The sequence below is a fragment of the Ordospora colligata genome (genome assembly GCF_000803265.1).
Source record: "Ordospora colligata OC4 chromosome Unknown contig_10, whole genome shotgun sequence".
In the NCBI taxonomy this organism is placed as follows: Eukaryota; Fungi; Microsporidia; family Ordosporidae; genus Ordospora; species Ordospora colligata.
Genome location: NW_014575398.1, coordinates 1 through 19,068, shown reverse-complemented (window position 1 = coordinate 19,068; position 19,068 = coordinate 1). Strand labels below are relative to the sequence as shown.

General features: G+C 38.3%; 20 protein-coding genes across 20 annotated transcripts; 13 read left to right on the top strand and 7 right to left on the bottom strand.

Annotated features, from left to right (window-relative positions):
* Positions 1–10: 10 nt before the first annotated feature.
* Positions 11–382, top strand: M896_100200 (uncharacterized protein; the record flags this gene model as incomplete). Its single annotated transcript, XM_014707592.1, has 1 exon — positions 11–382. One exon carries the CDS (start codon positions 11–13, stop codon positions 380–382), a length of 372 nt encoding a protein of 123 aa, XP_014563078.1.
* Positions 383–395: 13 nt separating this feature from the next.
* M896_100190 (uncharacterized protein) lies at positions 396–1,349 on the top strand (the record flags this gene model as incomplete). The annotated part of the gene is made up of 1 exon (XM_014707591.1): positions 396–1,349. One exon carries the CDS (start codon positions 396–398, stop codon positions 1,347–1,349), a length of 954 nt encoding a protein of 317 aa, XP_014563077.1.
* Positions 1,350–1,405: 56 nt separating this feature from the next.
* Positions 1,406–2,479, bottom strand: M896_100180 (uncharacterized protein; the record flags this gene model as incomplete). Its single annotated transcript, XM_014707590.1, has 1 exon — positions 1,406–2,479. The coding sequence occupies one exon, from the start codon at positions 2,477–2,479 to the stop codon at positions 1,406–1,408; it is 1,074 nt and encodes a 357-aa protein (XP_014563076.1).
* Positions 2,480–2,550: 71 nt separating this feature from the next.
* On the top strand, positions 2,551–3,234 carry M896_100170 (beta type-7 subunit of proteasome; the record flags this gene model as incomplete). The annotated part of the gene is made up of 1 exon (XM_014707589.1): positions 2,551–3,234. One exon carries the CDS (start codon positions 2,551–2,553, stop codon positions 3,232–3,234), a length of 684 nt encoding a protein of 227 aa, XP_014563075.1.
* A 46-nt stretch (positions 3,235–3,280) lies between these two features.
* Positions 3,281–3,925, top strand: M896_100160 (uncharacterized protein; the record flags this gene model as incomplete). Its single annotated transcript, XM_014707588.1, has 1 exon — positions 3,281–3,925. The coding sequence occupies one exon, from the start codon at positions 3,281–3,283 to the stop codon at positions 3,923–3,925; it is 645 nt and encodes a 214-aa protein (XP_014563074.1).
* A 45-nt stretch (positions 3,926–3,970) lies between these two features.
* Positions 3,971–5,119, top strand: M896_100150 (Prp40-like splicing factor; the record flags this gene model as incomplete). The annotated part of the gene is made up of 1 exon (XM_014707587.1): positions 3,971–5,119. One exon carries the CDS (start codon positions 3,971–3,973, stop codon positions 5,117–5,119), a length of 1,149 nt encoding a protein of 382 aa, XP_014563073.1.
* Positions 5,120–5,123: 4 nt separating this feature from the next.
* M896_100140 (uncharacterized protein) lies at positions 5,124–5,573 on the bottom strand (the record flags this gene model as incomplete). Its single annotated transcript, XM_014707586.1, has 1 exon — positions 5,124–5,573. One exon carries the CDS (start codon positions 5,571–5,573, stop codon positions 5,124–5,126), a length of 450 nt encoding a protein of 149 aa, XP_014563072.1.
* Positions 5,574–5,626: 53 nt separating this feature from the next.
* On the bottom strand, positions 5,627–6,526 carry M896_100130 (uncharacterized protein; the record flags this gene model as incomplete). Its single annotated transcript, XM_014707585.1, has 1 exon — positions 5,627–6,526. One exon carries the CDS (start codon positions 6,524–6,526, stop codon positions 5,627–5,629), a length of 900 nt encoding a protein of 299 aa, XP_014563071.1.
* A 94-nt stretch (positions 6,527–6,620) lies between these two features.
* M896_100120 (histone deacetylase) lies at positions 6,621–7,652 on the bottom strand (the record flags this gene model as incomplete). The annotated part of the gene is made up of 1 exon (XM_014707584.1): positions 6,621–7,652. The coding sequence occupies one exon, from the start codon at positions 7,650–7,652 to the stop codon at positions 6,621–6,623; it is 1,032 nt and encodes a 343-aa protein (XP_014563070.1).
* A 62-nt stretch (positions 7,653–7,714) lies between these two features.
* Positions 7,715–8,398, top strand: M896_100110 (uncharacterized protein; the record flags this gene model as incomplete). The annotated part of the gene is made up of 1 exon (XM_014707583.1): positions 7,715–8,398. The coding sequence occupies one exon, from the start codon at positions 7,715–7,717 to the stop codon at positions 8,396–8,398; it is 684 nt and encodes a 227-aa protein (XP_014563069.1).
* Positions 8,399–8,512: 114 nt separating this feature from the next.
* M896_100100 (uncharacterized protein) lies at positions 8,513–8,995 on the bottom strand (the record flags this gene model as incomplete). The annotated part of the gene is made up of 1 exon (XM_014707582.1): positions 8,513–8,995. One exon carries the CDS (start codon positions 8,993–8,995, stop codon positions 8,513–8,515), a length of 483 nt encoding a protein of 160 aa, XP_014563068.1.
* Positions 8,996–9,137: 142 nt separating this feature from the next.
* Positions 9,138–10,415, top strand: M896_100090 (pyruvate kinase; the record flags this gene model as incomplete). Its single annotated transcript, XM_014707581.1, has 1 exon — positions 9,138–10,415. One exon carries the CDS (start codon positions 9,138–9,140, stop codon positions 10,413–10,415), a length of 1,278 nt encoding a protein of 425 aa, XP_014563067.1.
* Positions 10,416–10,438: 23 nt separating this feature from the next.
* Positions 10,439–10,810, top strand: M896_100080 (uncharacterized protein; the record flags this gene model as incomplete). Its single annotated transcript, XM_014707580.1, has 1 exon — positions 10,439–10,810. The coding sequence occupies one exon, from the start codon at positions 10,439–10,441 to the stop codon at positions 10,808–10,810; it is 372 nt and encodes a 123-aa protein (XP_014563066.1).
* Positions 10,811–10,855: 45 nt separating this feature from the next.
* On the top strand, positions 10,856–11,146 carry M896_100070 (RING-finger-containing E3 ubiquitin ligase; the record flags this gene model as incomplete). Its single annotated transcript, XM_014707579.1, has 1 exon — positions 10,856–11,146. One exon carries the CDS (start codon positions 10,856–10,858, stop codon positions 11,144–11,146), a length of 291 nt encoding a protein of 96 aa, XP_014563065.1.
* A 100-nt stretch (positions 11,147–11,246) lies between these two features.
* Positions 11,247–13,202, top strand: M896_100060 (uncharacterized protein; the record flags this gene model as incomplete). The annotated part of the gene is made up of 1 exon (XM_014707578.1): positions 11,247–13,202. One exon carries the CDS (start codon positions 11,247–11,249, stop codon positions 13,200–13,202), a length of 1,956 nt encoding a protein of 651 aa, XP_014563064.1.
* A 97-nt stretch (positions 13,203–13,299) lies between these two features.
* Positions 13,300–14,292, top strand: M896_100050 (uncharacterized protein; the record flags this gene model as incomplete). The annotated part of the gene is made up of 1 exon (XM_014707577.1): positions 13,300–14,292. One exon carries the CDS (start codon positions 13,300–13,302, stop codon positions 14,290–14,292), a length of 993 nt encoding a protein of 330 aa, XP_014563063.1.
* Positions 14,293–14,396: 104 nt separating this feature from the next.
* On the top strand, positions 14,397–15,323 carry M896_100040 (uncharacterized protein; the record flags this gene model as incomplete). Its single annotated transcript, XM_014707576.1, has 1 exon — positions 14,397–15,323. One exon carries the CDS (start codon positions 14,397–14,399, stop codon positions 15,321–15,323), a length of 927 nt encoding a protein of 308 aa, XP_014563062.1.
* An 85-nt stretch (positions 15,324–15,408) lies between these two features.
* M896_100030 (uncharacterized protein) lies at positions 15,409–16,455 on the top strand (the record flags this gene model as incomplete). The annotated part of the gene is made up of 1 exon (XM_014707575.1): positions 15,409–16,455. One exon carries the CDS (start codon positions 15,409–15,411, stop codon positions 16,453–16,455), a length of 1,047 nt encoding a protein of 348 aa, XP_014563061.1.
* Positions 16,456–16,518: 63 nt separating this feature from the next.
* M896_100020 (uncharacterized protein) lies at positions 16,519–17,943 on the bottom strand (the record flags this gene model as incomplete). Its single annotated transcript, XM_014707574.1, has 1 exon — positions 16,519–17,943. One exon carries the CDS (start codon positions 17,941–17,943, stop codon positions 16,519–16,521), a length of 1,425 nt encoding a protein of 474 aa, XP_014563060.1.
* A 217-nt stretch (positions 17,944–18,160) lies between these two features.
* On the bottom strand, positions 18,161–19,068 carry M896_100010 (uncharacterized protein; the record flags this gene model as incomplete). Its single annotated transcript, XM_014707573.1, has 1 exon — positions 18,161–19,068. A coding segment is annotated over one exon (908 nt), but the record flags the coding sequence as incomplete, so codon positions are not given.

The window sequence follows — 19,068 nt, the reverse complement described above, 5'->3', positions numbered from 1 at the left end:
GATAGTGAGAATGAAGGAGAATGAAGAAGAAATGGTTCTTATACAAAGAGAATACAACAGACACAAAGAAGCCATATATAAGTTTAAAATGAGAGAAAGAAACTTTGAGATGAAGAATATGGGATACAATCTTTCGATTGATATTTTTGGAGAAGACATAGAACTGCTACAGACATTCTTTGGATATGCAGATGCATTAGGAATAAGCACATGCAAAATACACGAGCACATTGCTACTGCAATAATATCTGCAAATGTACCTGTTGTTCAAAATATTTATAGGATCATGCTCGAAAGAATTAGAGATGAAGCAATTATTCTTTCTGAGATTGTAAAGTGCACCGACAATATTGATTTGTACACTAATAAACAAAATATTTGACTAGCCCTTGCAAATGGATATGAATTCCATGGTTTTTGCAAGTATTGTGTTCTTGCTGTCGCTGGCAATATGTATATCACCAAGAGCAATATCTGCTGGATCATTTAAGAAGGTATTTCCGTTTTTGACGCTTTTAACTGCAGGGTTTATGCTTGGAGTCCAACTGCTTGAGTTGAGTCCTCATATGGCATCTGGCTGTGATGGACATGTACATGAACATAAGGAGCATGATGAAGCTAGCAATGATTTGCATAATGACAACCAAAGTGCTCTTGCATTTTTCACAGCTGGACTTTCATTTATACTTCTACTGGCCATTGATTCAATTGTTTTGAAGCATGACCATTGCGAAGGCAGTGAGATTGCACATTCACACGAATGCCATGATGCTGGGCATGCTCGTTCTGAAGACATAAGTAAAGCTTCTGGGGAAAATAAATGCAATGAGTCATTAAACAAAGAAGAAAAGAAAGCACAGTCTGAAAGCCTGGGATGTTGTGATACAGATGCCATAAAGAATGCATCTTCGAAGGCACAGGTATTTATTTTTATTCTGGGCATTTCGATCCATTCGTTTTTTGAAGGCCTGGCATTCAACTCAATTGATAGAATAGGGTCGCTTGAAATAGGACTGCTGTTCCATAAGATGCTTGAATCTTTTGCACTTGGAGTCCCGCTGTTTACCTCTGGCATGGGGGTTTTCAGTGGATTGATGCTTGCAGTGTTCTACTCAGCACTTACACCGATTGGAATTATGCTTGGATCAGCACCTGGATATTTGAATCAGCCGATAATCAAAAGCGTGTTCCGAGGGCTTGCGCTTGGAAGCATAATGTTTATGGTCTCTATAGAGATGATACCTCCTATGTTCAACCATCCGAAGGTTAACCGAGTGCATGCATTGCTTGTGCTTCTTTCAGGATACCTATTGAGCTCCATGATGATTTATCATTCACACTCTCATTAATGAAATATCAAGTTCTATGCGTTATTTATATTGAATGAATACTTTGAATTAATTTATCAGAAGTCGAAGGCATTATTATCCTCTTCCGGATAAGTAATTCGCTTAACTTTTCTGTTACTGAACTTTTTTTCATAAAGCTCATCAAAAATATTAGCGGCTTCCTTCCCAAAGTTAAGATTATGTGCATCCTCGTGAGACGTATCTTTTTTAATCTCCACAAAATGACCTTGCTTTTGCGTGTTTCCCAGTGACTTACTAAGCACTAACTGATTTGTTTTAGGGTCGATTAAATTATCCTGATTAGAAATAAACAAGTAAACTTTGATATTTGGATCAACATTCAATAATTCTGCTTCATTATCCCATTTATCTATAAAAAGAGCAATAAATGATCCAATCGTCTTCGGAAGTATTTCTCTCACTATCGTGCTCATACTTCTGAAAGGATTCTGTATTATCAATTTGTGATCTGTATTATCTGGTTTTTTAATTTTAGACGCTAAGTATATTGCTGGTGCACATCCTATAGAAAATCCACGTATCATAAATGTGGTGTCCTGGTTCAAATCATTTACATGTCTATTAAACTGATCAATGTCTTTTTTAAGATTTGCTTCAGATGGCTTGAGGTTCATTCCCAATCCTTTATATATCATTGTTGCAACGCATACATCCTCGTTATATCTCTGGTAATACATCTTTCTCAATGATAATAAGGTTTCTATAGCAGAGAATGCATTCCCTGGAAAGAACATTATCAAAATTCCTTTTTCCTTGAGATTATCTTCTCCAAACATGCATATGTCCGATCCCAATCCATGTATCATAGTAAAATGATCTAGAGTATAGCTTTGCACTTGAGGGTTGGAATTCAGATAATAATACGAATATTCAAAGGTTTTTTTATCTTTACAGTAGCAAGGAACAATTGAATGAAGATTTGCAATACTAAGTTGATTTGGAAATATATTAGAATATTGATTCGATTGAATTATAGTAATAAGTATAATCAATATGCAAACAACTAAAATCATTCCCCATATACATGAAATACATACGATTCTTAAAATTGTAAGGATTAATTCCAGTATACTCTTACTCTTCGTTTGACATTCAGTTGGTATTTCCATATATCTGTAAAAGTGGGATTATGTTTTACAAAAATAAAATACTTAATTAATAAGCCTTTTGAGACGCCCCAATGATAACAAAGACAGGCACAACAATTGTGGGACTGAAATACAAGAAAGGAGTCATACTTGCAGCAGACACACGATCTACACAAGGCCCTGTTGTTTCTGACAAGAACTGCTTCAAGATCCATAAGATAACAGACAGAATCATGTGCTGTGGAGCAGGAGTTGCAGCAGATGCAGATAGAGTTACAAGGATGGTGTCTAAGAATTTGAAGCTGTTTGAGAACAAATTCTATCGACTGCCTGTTGTTTCTCATCTTGTGAAGGTATGCACACATTACCTGCATCAATACTGCGGTGGAATAGGTGCTGCACTGATTGTTGGTGGGGTTGATAACGAGGGATGCCATCTGTATGACATTCAACCACATGGATCTTCAAATTCGGTTCTGTTTACTTCACTTGGATCTGGATCTTTGGCAGCCATATCTGTGCTTGAGAGTAGATATACAGATTTATGCAAGGAAGATGCAATCAAGCTTGCATGTGATGCAGTTGAGGCAGGCATACTGAATGATTTGTATTCTGGATCCAACATTGATGTTTGTGTGATTGAGCAAGGTGGAGTAGAGTTTTTAAGGAACTACAAGACGGTGTGTAAGTCTGATAATGACGATCGATTGGTGTATCCACTCGACTCTGTGAGGATAAAGAGAGAGGAAGTGTTTGATTTTGTCGATGAGTATTAAATTTAGTTTGTGATAGGTGTGAAAGTGTTTTGAAGAACCCTTTGATATGGGGACGGTGTTCTCAAGAAGCGATCCACTCAGACAAAGCCTTATGAAGCTTGAAGAGCAGATATCAAGGAAAGAGAAGAAACTAAAGAGGATTAGGATTTTAGAAGGACGGCTTATGATGAGAAGCAGTGTTATATCTATTATAGTTGTTGCGGTGTGTGTTTTGTATTCATATGCTGAAGAGCAGAGCTTGCTGCTTGTTGCGGTGGGAAGTGGGTTTCTGTGTTATTCTGCATCATACTTTGTGAAGTATTTGTATAGGATGAAAATAATGCGAATTGAGACAGAACTTGAAGAGATGAGGGATGCACAGAAGGAAAAGATTGATATGTTGAAAAAGGAAGAATCTTTTGATGCGGCAAAACGACTGATTGATAGGTATGAGTGCGAATCTGAACGTAGAAGTTATTTTGAAGGTGTTAAGCAAAGGAAGAAGCGGATGATGGATAGCATGGCAGATATTGTTCTGGGAGATGATCCTGGATCGATGTATGCATTGATATGTAAGAAGTGCAGCTATCACAATGGACTTGTCCATCCAAGTGAGTATGACCTGAATGAATTCTATTGTTATAATTGCAATGAGTTAAACACAAGAAATGCATTAAAAAGTGCGAATGTGAAGAGCACGGATGGTAAATAAACGATTGTATGTTTTATTTGAATGAGTTAGATGAACACCCTGTGAATGAAGAGTGTAAAAGAAGCCACAAAAAGCGACTACGAGGTGCTTTGTGATAGCCAAGGAAGGGAGTATTACTACAATAAGAAGACACGAGTGTCTAGCTTTGCAAAGCCCGATGTACTTAAGGGTTCAGATGAGCAGTTTGAGCAGAATCCATGGATTGAATGCAGAAGTTCAAAAGGAAAGATGTTTTATCACAACACAGTCACTAAGGAGAGTAGATGGATAAAGCCCAAAAACATTAACACTCTGAATAAGACCGAACTGTGTGGGATTGGAACATCCATGAAGATAACAGATGCCGAGGTATCACAGTACCTTATTAACAGGTTAATTGAGCAATACAATATATCGGGAATGAAGGATGGATTATACAAGTTGTCCACAGAGTCAATTTTCAGAGCAATTGATATACGTAATAGAAATGAGATATTAAGAAAGTGTTTGACAGATAAAGAAGCAAGAGAAATGGATGAGAGACATAGAATGCAAAAGTACTACGTGGACGAGATATGCAAGATGAAAGTAGAGGCACCTGACTTTTTTGGATTCAATAATGTGCTTTCGAAGCATCCTTATTACATAGGCATTGAAAACAAGTTTGCATGTTATGAAGAATACATTCAGAATAACGAAGGAGGAGTAACAAGATCTGAACTTGAATTGATCTTCCATAACTACGGAGTTGAATTGAGTACGTCGGTTATTGAAGTGCTTGGATTGAATGAAGTACAGAAGTTTGATAGGAAAGATGTTTTGCTTGCATTCATCAAGTACTTCAAGGCATTGCAAAGGAAATTCATGATAAACATTCAAAATGTAAAAAGTGAAATGATATGCAATGCAAATCGCTGGAAAGCTCCGTTTGTAAGTATGCTTGAGGATATGTACAGAAAGGGAAGAATACACTATAAAATGAAGTTCAAGAATGCATTCCATGTATTCAAAGACTCCAAACCGTTTCAGGAGCTTCTTGCTGGTGATGAAGACATCAAGGAAATATACTTTAAGTTCATGAATGATCTAGAGCATAGGCTAGGTAGATATATACAAGGTCGAGACAGAGAGGTTGTACCAGATGCAACAGACAGGAGAGCCATCGACATGTACTTCCAATCCATACAGGAAGAAAAGGAAGAAGGTGAAATATGAATGTTTATTTCCCAAAAAACATATCTACAGCAGAAGACATCCATTCAGACTTCAATGCAGCCCTTTGAAGTTCCAGAATATATTCAGGAATACTTTGCTCAACCAAGTATATTGCGAGTGTATTGCTAAAGTCATTGCAATTGTTCCTGAGCAAATGGTATTTATGAGGTGCAAAGTCATCCTGTATTGAGCGCAAGAAGTCATCAAACACAATCTCAGGTATGCTTGTTACACCAAGGTCATGCATAGCCACAGGAATGCCATGTATCGTGCTTCCAGGCATCGCTTTCATAATTCCATTCTGAAAGTAATACTCTGCACCAAACACCTCAATAGATGTATGCCATATACGTGCCTCCTGCTTTCCAAGAGATGATGCTATAAACCTACTCAGCTCCGCATCTCCAAGCGTATAAACCCTCAGGACAACCTTGCACGTATCTTCTATCTCCATATGGGCTTCCAAACAATCCAATAAACATATCAAATCAAATAGATAATATATCTTTATTTCTTGCTCGACTTCTTATCCTCCTTCGGTGCTATCTTGATCTTCTTGCAGTACTCAAGAGCCTTGTCTTCGTCCATCTTAAATAGAGTCACTTCCTTTCCTTCCTCCTCAAACTTCTTTTCCTTAAATTCCTCAATATATTTCATCCTTATCACCTTTTCACTCACATCAATAAATGCTGTGTTCTTAACAATCTTCCTTATTGCCTTCACATCCAGCTCCTCGCTTGATTCATACCTAAACAGTCTGGGAACAAAGTCCTTCTCAAGTGCCTCTCTTGCTATCTGTTCCTTCTTCTCTGCACTCATCTTCGCCTTCTCTTTCATATATTCCTCCTTCTTCATTATGTTCAAATACTTCTCCTCGCTCTTCTGCTTCTTCGCATTCTCTTCATCTTCTGGATTCTCTTTCTTTGTTCTGATCCGCACCTTGACTCCAATCAGCTTCTCTGCGTCCGCTTCAGACTTCAACTCCACAAACACACTCCCGGTAAACACCTTCTCCTTGTCACGCCTCATCCTTATAAGAGCTGGCTCAACATACTCGCTCAGTATCTCCTCAATATCTTCAAGACTGCTTTCCTTATCAAACCCCTCGGCATAGACCATCCTCTTTTCAATACATTCATCAGCAACATAAGATAGATACTCCTCAGTCTCAATCTTCTTTATCTTGTCATCATTCAGTTCAACAATCTTGCTTCCTTCTAGTGACTGCTTGATCTCCTCAACTGTTGCATTCAAATTCCTTAGTCTGTTGAACGACGCTATCGTTGCAATGTTCACATATCCTTCATTTGCCATTGCCTGCTCCCTAAGAAACTTATCTACTCTGAAATTCGCATCACTAAAATAAAACTCAACCTGAGCTTTAATTTTCTCAAGTCTTCCATCCATCTCAATGGGTATTCAGCAACCGTAATTTTTTGATCCGCAAATATTCTATTCTCTTCATATAAAAACTTACTCATAATACTCTAAAAACACATATTCAAAACTTGCTTACCTTGTCAAGTACAAAACTCATAACTGTGTCCAGATACTCCTTATCATTCCTGTTCAAGTACTTCCTTCTAAGTACTGGATCAAGCGTGTATGTGGGACTAAAGTATGTGTAGAATGGATTGTCTTCCGGTATCTCTGTAGCCGGATCCTCACCACACAGCACTGCTGTTTCATACGCCCAGCACCTTGCAACATTAGTCAAGGTGTATCCTCCACCTCCAAGCACAAGCAGTGGAATCCCAAGAGATTTCACATACCTTACGCACGATGCATGTCCTTCTATCGACAGATTAAAACATCCTAGTCTGTCACCACCAAGTGAATCTGCACCGCATTGCAGCACAATCACATCTGGTACAAATTTATTTATGCATGCATCAATAATAGGTTCAAAAACATATTTATAGCTTGCATCATCAATGCCTGACAGCAGAGGCACATTCACGGCTTTATGAGACGTAGTAATCAGTGTCCCAGTCTCTGGAAAAAACCCATCACCATACTTGTGAAGCGAGAGACTCAAGACTCGGTCGCATTCTAAAAATGCCTCCTCAACTCCATCACCATGATGAACGTCTATGTCGATGTACATCACCTTCTCATACTTCTTGAGCAGTTCAATAATGGCCATGACAATATCATTTACGTGGCAGAATCCGCTGGGCATGTTTTTATGAGCATGATGCAATCCACCGCTCCAATTGATCACTGTATCGTACACTCCTTCTGAAAGAACCATAGCAGAGCTTATGGATGCACTTCCATAGAGCTCACAGAACCTAGGAAGCCCAATAAAGTTTGGACAGTCTGATGTTTCATTCGTGCCAAGACCTTCGAGATACTCTTTTGGATGATACGTGAGAGGGTATGTCTGTGGACAAAGCACAGTCATCTTCTTGTCAAGGCCGAACGATCTCACGAGAGAATGTGTAACAGCTATTCTAAACGGCTTCATTGGATGTCTAGGTCCATAGTGGAAGAGACCAACCTCCTCATCAAACATGTATGCAATCGGCATCTGAAGGGCTTGCATTGAGAACAACCTCATACAATGGATGACAGAAGAGAATGCCCCACAGAATGTATGCCTGTATTGAGTGTGGCACAAAGTCGGAGCATCTGTTTATGAAGAGCTCGACAACACAGCAGATTTGTAAATGTGGGTCATGTGGGAAAAGAATGGACAGGTACTTTGAGGTAAACAACTTGATCAAGCTAATTGATCTTCTGCTGCTCAAAAGACGAGTTTTTAGACACTATCTGTTTAACAACACAAGTATGCTTGAGAACAATGGAGTTCATTGCTTGGCTATGCTTGGTTTATTGATGGTCAAATCTGTTATGATGTCTATCACTGAGGATGGTGAGATACCAAGATTTTTGTGTGCAGCAGACTGGCATGAGAAGCTATTCATGGCAAAGGAAGTGATGAAAGCTTGCAAAATAATGATTGCAGAGTTTGTTGAGCTTGTGATGCTAATTGGAATGCTGATGTGTCTGTTTGGCAAGCATACCGGATTTGTGACGTTGTCGAAGGCAGTAGTATTCTCAAGCTTCTACTGCTTGTTTGTCCTTGTTATGGTGATGTGGAATTATAAGCCTCGGGAGTACCTGATTGTGATAGACTTTATATGCATGATCTGTAACTCAATTGTGATATCTGAAGTGGTGGGATTGAATAATGAAACTGCTATCGCGAGTTTTTGCTGCTGTCGATTTGCATCGAAAATTATTTGCAAAGCATTGTATAAAGTTATTATATAAAAGTTATTGAGCAATTGTATTCTACAATTGTGTTTAATCCAGACTTTGTATCAAAAAGATTTATTATTAAGCTATTGTCCTTGAATCCATGGTGATCTTAGTATATAGCATATGCTACGATTGTTTAGGAACCGAATTTGTATGTATTGGAACTTTGATTACTGGAATTTGCAGCATTTCGAAAATGTAGTCTTCAAGCGGGCTGATCAAGTATTCATATAGATGTTTTCCCCTTGGCTCGCTTATTAGTACAACGGCTTCGGCACCCAGACATTCCAGGCACTTTCTTACCTTGTATTTTTCATCACCACAGATGACTAACTTGGAGACTTCAATCTCTAAATTGATTCGTTTTATCGAGTTTTCTATCATGTGCAGGTATTCTGTAGCTGCTTTTCTCTGGAGCCTCTTTTCCGTGGAAACAAGCTTCTCTGATTCAAGCACCACGCGAGGATCGTTGAACAAAAAGATACTGTTTTTTTCCATAAATATAAGCACTATGTGCTTTGCAGAGCATAAAAATGCACATGTTGCCGCATCATCGGTGATTTTTTTGCGATAGTCGATTGAATTCAGCACTACTGCAATTGTGTTCATTTGTTTGAGAGGCATCTTATGCTATTGTGATTTACCATGCTGAGCCTCCTTTTATCTTGCTCTGATATCTACAGTGGAGGAGTGTTAAATATCTGAATTGAGAATATTACACGTAAAGGGAATTGTTCAAACCCTGTGTTTAATGAAGGATGCACAGACAAAGATTGTGTGTACGATTGGGCCAGAAACATCCTCTAAAGAAAAGATAGCACAGCTGATTAAAGCAGGAATGAACATAGCAAGAATAAACTTCAGTCATGGCGAGCGAAAAGAACACAGGAAAGTGATTGAAGATATTCAGGATGTCAGGAAGTCTGAGGGCAAGTATGTTGCAATAGCATTGGACACACGAGGGCCTGAAGTGAGAATCAGTATTGAGAGTGATTTTTATGCAAGCACAGGAGATGCAATTAGATTTTATACGAAACAAAGAAAAGGAGGAATATTCATACCTGAGATAAATCTGAATGCATTGAAGATTGGAGCAAATGTGTTTATAGATGATGGAAGTCTTGAGTTGAAAATAACAGAAGTGTTTGATGGGGGATTTGAATGCATATCTCAGAATGGCCATTTGGTGAAAAATAACAAGTCAATGAATTTTCCAGGAATAGATATAGGAATGAAATATCTTAGGGGTGATGACATAGAAGATATGATATTTGCTGTTGAGTGTGGAATAGACATGATATTTGCATCATTTATTGGTTCTCGACATGATGTGGAAGATGTCAAAAAGATAGTTGTAAATGTTCCTGTTATATCAAAGATCGAGTCGTGTATGGGGATGGAGAACCTAGATGAGATTGCATGGGTTTCAGATGGACTGATGGTTGCCAGGGGTGATCTTGGAGTTGAGGTTGGGATGGGAAGTATGTTTAGCTCACAGAAGAGGATAATTGCAGCGGCAAAGAAGGCAAATAAGCCTGTGATATGTGCAACACAGATGATGGAAAGCATGATTAGCAAGGAGATGCCGACTCGAGCTGAGACCTCAGATGTTGGGAATGCAGTGATGGATGGATGTGACTGTGTGATGTTGAGTGGAGAAACTGCTGTTGGTAGGTTTCCAATTAAAACGGTTGAGGCGATGAGAATGATTTGTATGGATGCAGAGAAGTACATACGAAAGATCGGGGATGCTATTGGAATGTGTGAGTTATTTCCTTATGTGTCAGCAATTGTATTATGGCTCTGTCCTGCTGATCAAGTTGAGCGATTTTATGCATCTCGGCCTGGCATTCCTATAATAATGGTTTCAAGGTCATTATGTGAAATCAGGAGATTTTGCATGTATCGGGGGATTGTGTGTGTGATGTATGATGAGCTGATAAATGTGAGAAGTGTTGCTGAAAGGCTGTGTATTGAAGTCAGATACATGGTTATTGAGGAAAAGAGCGTGAGAATGGAAGAGATTTGAAATGGAATGATAATGCCCTGAAAATGGTTAGGCAGAAGATGAGATACATTGCAGTGAGAATTAGATTTGAAAAGGAGAGGAATATATCATTGGAGACCTCTTTGCTGCCATTTCTGAAAGCAAAGCTTATGGATGATTATGGAGTGAGCGGGCTGTCGAAGGCAGGACATCTTAGTGTTGTTGAGTATATGAAGCACTGCAAGATTGCACTGATCAGATGTGATGTATCAGGATACAAGAATCTGCTTTTTACGCTTGCAACTATTGGAGAGCTGAACGGATTGAAATGTTCGATGTCAACGATCTGGGTGTCTGGGATTCTGAAGAAGGCTATGAAGAGGATTTTGAAGTACGTTAATGCCGAGAAAAGCATGGCGAAGGCTATGAGTAAATGAATACGATTTTTGGAGAGTAATAATAAGCGAATACTAAAGAATCCCATGAATGAAGTATGTGGAGTGTGTGGAGGAAAGATAATTGTGAAGTATGAAAGTGAATGTGGGCATGTGTTTTGCTACTTGTGTATCAAGAAAGAGCTGAAAATACGAGGAGTATGCCCTGTATGTGGCAAAGGGCCTTATGAAATGAGTAACATGATGATTGTTGATGGGTTTAAGAGATGTGTAAGACATGAGCTTAAGAGAGAAGGAGGCGATAAATTTGTTCTGAAGGCTTGCAAGCTGAAGAAATATGCAAGAGAAGTGTGTGGAAAGAAGCTTGATATTGAATGAGTGGGAATAAATGTTCTGTGTTAATAAATAATGTGAATGAAATTGTATAATGTATTTAGAGATGTGTAGTAAGTTATGATAAAAAATTACTTTGCCCAGGATGCAAGGATTCTATGAAAAGATGAAGGAAGTATGGAGAAGCATTAAGACGACATTGAAGATTGCAGACACGAGTGAGAAGGATGCATATGAAGACCTGTGTGATAGACTGAGAAGTGACAGACCTATTGAGATGAGTGAACTTGCATGGATTGAGGAACTGTGCAAGAAGATAGCAGAACCAGGATGTGAGCAGAGGATAGGAGAAGGGTTTGAAAAGCTGAAGAGGGGAATTGAATGGAAGATTGCAAAGGAAGTAGGAGTAACCAGGAAACGAGGATTAGAAGAAGTAAGATCTGAGCATGTAGGAGTGGATGAAGAGAAGGCTAAGAAGCACAGGAGGAGTGGGTATCAGAAGAAAGGGCAGCTTAGGAAAGAGAATGACGTGAGCTGGGGAGTGCTGCCAAAGAAGTACAGGAAGGAAGGAATGACGCCTGCAGAAACGATTGAAAGAGCGATATCGTATGATGCGGAGGAGAATCTGTTTCTGTGTTTGGGAGAAGTATCTACAAGTGAGGAAGAAATGTACTTTGGGGAAGAGAATGTTAAGAAGTTGTGTCAGTCTGATATGCATAGCAAGAGGATTGGATGTAATTTTGGAGGAGAATACAATTGCAAGAGCTGTGTGGAGTATGAGATAAGGAAGGAATATGAAGCGAAAGAGAATGAAAGAAAGGAACATGAAGAAGAGGAGAGCAGGATGCGGAGAAGAGCAGCAAAGGAGAAATGGGAGGCTAAGATTCCAAGGCGTTGTTTCTACTTTGAGAAGGAGTTTGGGATTGATAGGGGAGTTATGAGATATGCTACGGATGATAAGTTTGATATTGAGGATCTTGAATCTGAAGATCGTGATAAGCTTGAAAGGATTTTGAATCAGGCAAAGCGAGGGAAGTTATTTGATGTGAGTGATGGGGCAAGTCATGCAATGGATATGAATGGAGTAGATGATGCGATAAGCGGATATGAAGGATTTGCAGATGATAGAAAAATGGTTGATAATGAATCTAGAGTAGTTAAAGATATGAAAAGCAAGAGTTGGATTGATAATGGCTCTGGGGTAGTTAATAAAGTGACTGAAAAAGAATTGGATTCAGTGAATGGCATGAAACAAGTAGTGAATGATGGAAACCAAGTTAATAAGGTTGGATCTGATATGAAAACAGCTATGGAAGAAGCAGATGTTGAGGAACCAAAACAGTTTGGGTTTTGGAATGCAATGAATAGTGATATTGGGAATGCAACACGATCTTCCATATTTGGCAGTGAACCTGCATTGAAGAAGAACGGAGTGGATGATGTAAATGATGAAGGACATAAAGAAATAGATATTAGTGAGAGAAGTAGGTTGAATGATGGAATGGGACAGATGCCGTTATTGATGAATAGAAATGTTTTTGATAATCCTTTTGCTGGAGAAACGAAGATGTATAGTCAAAAGGTGTTTGAAGCAGAAGGTAATTTGAAAGGAAATGGAGAAATGGTTCAGGGATCGATAGAAGGATTTAATGTAACTGATATTAACTCTGGACAGATATCTTTGAAGAGGAAGCTTGGAGATACTGAGAAAAGTCAGGATCTGAATAGATTGAAACAGGAGGCACCACCGTTTGTGTTTGGAGGAATGATGACTGATAGACAGATACCGATGTTTGGATTTAATAATAACGATAAAGAGAAAGCTGAAGTGCCTGTGACTTTTTCAGTGAATGGATTTGGAGGTCATGCAGCACCTGAATATATGGGATTTGGAGGGCAAGCAGTGTTTGGAACTGGAAAGAGTCTGTTTGGAGGATTATTTTCGAATGGAGATGCAGAACAACAGCCAGCAAAGCCAAGTATAGGATACGCAGATACACAATCGACTGGAGAGGAACATCCAACAAAGAATATGTTTGGAGTAGGTATTTTGAATGCTATGGAAGAAGATCCATTTGAAAGGAACATATGGAATAAATGATGAGAGAGAATGTAGTAAATGATTTTGATTAAAGAGGATTGTGTTTATGTGTGTTAGTGAATATTTGTGTTGGGAGTCCCTTAGATAATTTGGAGAGATGGTTTTTGAGATTTATGCAAACAACTCGTTTGTGGGAGGAATATTTAGAGCAAGGATAATGCTTAAGAGGTGTTTTAAGAAAGATGAGGTGGCTGATGTGTTTGTAACGGCCAGAATAGTTGGAGTTATTATTATTAATGGCAAAGAAATCAAGGTTTTGGAAGCAGTTCCTGTACAACTTCAGATTGAGCAATGCGGCGCTAGCTATGCATGTGTGATACCGAAGGACAGTGTTCCATCGATGAAGCTTAAGTCATTTGAAGTTGAATATAGAATTGTTGTTGAGATGTATTTCAGAGGAGTAAAGGAGACTGATGCACAGGTATTTGAGGTTTATGCAGCTGGATTTGAGCCTTTGAAGCCTATGGAGAATGTAGTGATATGCAAAGAGATGATTAGAGTTGGAAGTGGAGAGGAAACAGCTTTTGAGGAAATAATTAGAAGTTTGCGTAGAATGCTTGGAGGAAGTATGAATGGAATTGAGGAGACAGTCAACAGCAAGGCAAGAATGATTGAAAACCTTGGAGGGTTTATGAATGATGTAACGCATAGATTCAGAGTATTGTGCAAAGGAGATGTGTATCTGTATATGTCGGTGGATGATATTTCAGTTGAGAATGAAAGACGCAAGATTGTTATTAAGGAAGGCGATGTGGAGATTGCTAGAGTTGAGTATGGAAAGTACCTGATTGAAGAGGATAGAATGGTTGTGAGGTATGAAAGAACGGTAAAATTTACTGAAGTATTTATTGTGACTGTTGAATGCATAAATGGAGAGATTTATAATGAAGAAGAAATACTTGTTGATGCATTTGAATCTGAAAGATGTGTTTTTAAGGAGATTTTTGTGTTGTTTGACAGACGAGGATGCTTTACGGTTGAATATGGTGCGATTTGTGTGAAGTTTGCATACAGAGTTGTCTTGGATGGCAAGAGATATACTCTTCCGCTGTTGAAGATAAGCAGTGGCTCTGTGATAATGATGGAATGAGTGTGGTTCAGAAGCAGTATGTAATGATTAATATAGATAAATCAAGAGCAAGTATGTAGTTTGTACTATATAATAAGTATATTGGCTAAGTGTTTGAATTAGGGATGCCTTTGGAATCGCATGTGAAGAGAAGCGAGATGCAGCTTACTGAGGAAGAGATACAAAGTGAGAAGATGAATGAGTTGAAAAAGGCAAATATGAGACTACAGGGAGAAATATCGATTCTACGCAAAAACATGATATCGCTTGAGAAGGAGAATTTTTCAATGAAGGAGCAGAAGAGCCAAGCGAGTTTGTATGAGCTTCGCAAGATTGAGAGTCTGAAGAAAGAGGTAAATGTGCTGAGGGTTGAAAGCAGGATAAAGGAGAATCAGTTCCGTGCATTTAAGAAACAGAAAGTTGAGCCTGTGATTGACATAAAGTGGGCGCTTTTGAAAGCAAAGAGCGAGATAAGCTTCTCATTGTATCCATTTGAATATCGAAGGCTGAAGTTTCTCAAGGACTTTTTCTACCACGACTTCTGCCAGCTAGACTCTAAGCTTGTAATTAAAGAGATGAAGCAGTGGATTTCTCGGTTCAAAGAGTTTGTTGAGTTTTACATACTGTTTAGCTGCAAAGCGGAGGTTTTTAAGGAATTTTTCCATACTGTGCTTGTGAACCAGATGTTTAGTGAGAGAAAGATTGAATTTTTCAACACATTGCCTGTTGATTGGATACTGAATTTCAATGATGAAAGGATGGTGGTGCTTGTGAAGGATTATGTTGATAAGAATTTCAGACAGATGATATTTTTCCTTCATAGAGTAGTTGAGGAAAGACCATTTCTACTAAATGTGATTATGACGAAGGAGATGTTCAATGAGGTTGCAAAGATGAACACTAAAGGTGCACGGAGACTTGTGGCTGGGATATGCAAGAGAGGAGGAATGTCTTTTGTTAATCATACAAATCTTCAGTACGTTGCGCAAGATGATTTGAAGGCAATCTATGGAAGCCAATACTTTGAAGTGAAGCTTGGATTTGAGTTATGAAAAGTATATATATGTGATGATAAAAGAAGATAGCAAGTGATGTTTGTATATGCATGAATATATATTTTTGAATGATTTTAGAGCCATGAAGATGTTATTTCATCCAAAGACATTGAAATTGCTATATGAATGGAAGGAATCAGAGGATTTGAATATTCAGCTAGATCTGCTTGTGCTTCTGGTAGATTGCAAACGGAAGCTTGATTACAAAGAGTTGGATGAAATTTTGTATCGATATAAGAAGAACAAGCCAAGCAAAAAAGATAGAATGAGATACTTGAGAACGATGATTGATATGAATTTTGTAAAGAAGGCTATTGAAGGAGGTGATGAGCACGTGTATATAACGAAAGATGTTTCTGGAATTCCAAAGAGTGTTTGTAGTCTTGTGAATAAGGTTCGAAGCACTGAGTTTGGCAAATGCAGACCCAAGAAGCAATCCTTGGATAGAAATGCTGGTGAGCTGAGTATGCTAAAGTTTGTCAATGTACAAAGCAAAAAGGTGCCTTCGATGCAGGCCATTGGAATGTTTCATCCAGTGTGCTTTGATGAAAGTGTTGCAATTGCCACTTCAAAGAGTCCTTTTGAACGCAGTATGCGAATAAGGAAGGATATTCTGAATGCACGGAGATTGACATTCATCAAATTTAGCGATCAACTGAGACCGCCTGTCCATAAGGCTTTGAATGAGAAGATGTGTGTAAGAAACAGTGTTTTGAAGCTTCCGCATGTGCTTGATTACGAATATGAGTCTGACTGGGAGGATGTAGAGGAGGCTGAGGATATTGAAAGTATCGATGGAGAGGAAGATGAATCTGAAGGCAGTGAAGAATGGGTGGAGAAGGATATGGAGAATGTAGAACCTATCAGATCCAATAAGAAACCATCGATTATGTTTCCGAGCTGTAAGTATCAGGTTTTTGAACCATTTGTATCTGTTTGGCTTGCATTACCACTGCTTGAGCGCGAAGAGTTTCCTGAAGACCTTACTGTTGAATTTAAGAAAGGGCTTTTAACAAATAGCGACACACAAGGATTCTTGAGAAAATTCAGCAGCAGATATGTAATAAAGCCATCATGTGTTATCCGAAAAGCAAAAGAAATTGAAAGAAAGGAAATGAATCTCTTGTAGTAGAAGCAAACAATATTAAATAGTGATGATATTTATAATACATGTCAAATGCATAATTCTATTCTATAAGTCAAGGACAGATGCGCGTTTGTTTCTGAAAAATCTATTGTATTCTCTATAATTGCCAGCAGACTGGAACATTAGCTCAATGTTTCTGAGTTCGTTTCTAAACCTTAAGAGCTGGAATGGAACAACAAACGGAGAGATGATTTCCAATACAAAAAGGTAAATTCTGGGCACAAAGAACCTTGTTATAACACGCTCGAGATACCTCCTGTTTCTGGAGTATTTAAGAAGCTCTTTCTGATCCATAATTTCGCACCATTTTACAAATGCCTTACGACGATTAGCTGTTGCATACCTAAAATTCAAACATTTCAGACAAAATGAAATGCCTCCTATAAAGTATGACAGATGGACTATGCTTGTTTTCCTACCAAATATCCTTATGTTTTCACGGAAGACACTGTTAAGCGTAGAGTTACTTGTCAGTACGGTCTTAATCATCAAGCATGTAGTAAGGAAAATCAAGCAGCTCAAGAAGAACGAGATTGCTGAGCATATACCCACAAGATAGTTGCCTCTCTTGACTTGGAAAAACTCTTCGAGGTACTTTGCACCTCTTTGGATTCTCATACGGGTTTCATGAGGATATTCATTACCTTTTGTTATGAAATACTTGAATGATGTTCTGTGCTCCCGTCGGAATGAATAGAAAATGCAGTTCTGAGAGTTTTCGATTATTTTTGCAACATAGTACAGCATGAAGAATATTGAGATGACAGGAGAAAGCACAAGCATGATGAAAGCCACCACTCTGATTTCATCGTGCAGCTCATCGACTTCATGCACACCTACTTTGTTGATGTAAAGATGCATAATGTAAAGCATAAACCTGGAGCACATTGGATGGAATATTGATGGAAACCTTCTCATCATCATCAGCAGCAGGAACTTTTCGTAATTGATGATGAACCTGATGTCTCTTTCGCGCAAGTCTCTTCCATGTGTTTCTTTTTCGAGTTTAATTATTTGGTCAACAATGTCCCTAAACTTGGTGCTTTCTGTGTCACTTTTTAATATGTATCTGTATATGTAGAACATAGACATTGTTTTTTTCAAATTGAGCACATACGAAATAATCTCCTTTCCCACAAAAACACCTCCAATAATCAAGGTTGCGGAGGAAAAGTTCAATCCAAGTCTCGGAATGCTATTGTTCCTTAGTGTATCCATATTTGATGTAATGTACACTGTCAGGCAAAGAGAAGCTATCACAAACACATTTCTCATTTTACGGGATGTATACATAGATAGTGGTATCCTGTAGTATTGATAAATATCTAGCAGTGTGATCTCATTGCCAAGATACTTCTTTTTAAGGTTTCTAATGGCTGTCAAATATCTTCCTATGTTCATGCTATGATCGAATGTCGATGCCTCAATGTCATTCCTCAGTAAGTTATTGATCCTGTTCCTGCTGATCATTGCTCTTGTTTATGCGAATCAAAACACATTTGTTGCATCATGCATAAACAGTGACTTGTGTATCATTTTCAGGTTTGAGGGAATAACAGAACAATTTGTATGATATGATATGATTCCATTGTATCGTATCGTATATTTGCATGAATGCTAAGAGTAGATGCTCATCATATATCCATTCTATTTAATCACGATCCATAGGACTGGTCTTGGTATCATATTAAAGTACCTTTGAGTTGTTCAGGATGTTAGCTATCGTATTCTTCTCATCTTTACTTCTCACACGATAGCTCTTGTTCATCATAGTTAGCCTGTCCCTTGACACGCTGTAATAGTCTTGACCATTCTGTGCATATATGGTTCCATCTGCCATAAAAAAGCGAATACCATCGAGATTTCCAAGATCTGCTTTTATAAATACATTGGGTTGTGTATCTAGCGTATTCAAGCTACACTGTACATCTTCATTATGCTGCTCTACAGATTGGTCTTTCAAAATACATACATCTTCTGCATTCACTGTCTTTTTGGCTTTCTTCATCATTACCTGTGACTTTTTACGTTGTTTATTGAGCATCTTCAATGCCTTCATTCTTTCAGATATCATGTTTCTGAAAGCATTTGTTACACAAAGCATATTCATCAAAAACTCAAAAAAGACTAGTCTATCCACCATTGTACAGTTGTAATCCTTCATTCCATATACATCAGAGCCAAATACACGCATTCCTATTTCTTTAAGATCCATTTTCAGGTGACTCGAAAGAAATTCCACAAACATGGCTATTTTCTGCTTCCAATCGCATTCAGATTTTACAATATCTTCAATGCTCATGTTATCGTTCCATTTTGCTACTATATCTATGCTTAAATCACTTCTATCAGTTTTCGATTCCTTTACTGCTTCTTGTATCAGCATTGCTGAAGGCCTGATGCATTCCACAAAATCCTCAACCATACAATCACGAGCATCTTCTTGTATCATCTCAAGCATTTTCATATGCATAGAAGACATACTCTCTGATGAATACGATTGATCTTTGAACATCTTTACTAGCTCGTCTAATAACACACCTTTGATTCCAAGAATTTCCTTAAAATTGGCAATAAAGCAAAAGACCTTCAGCA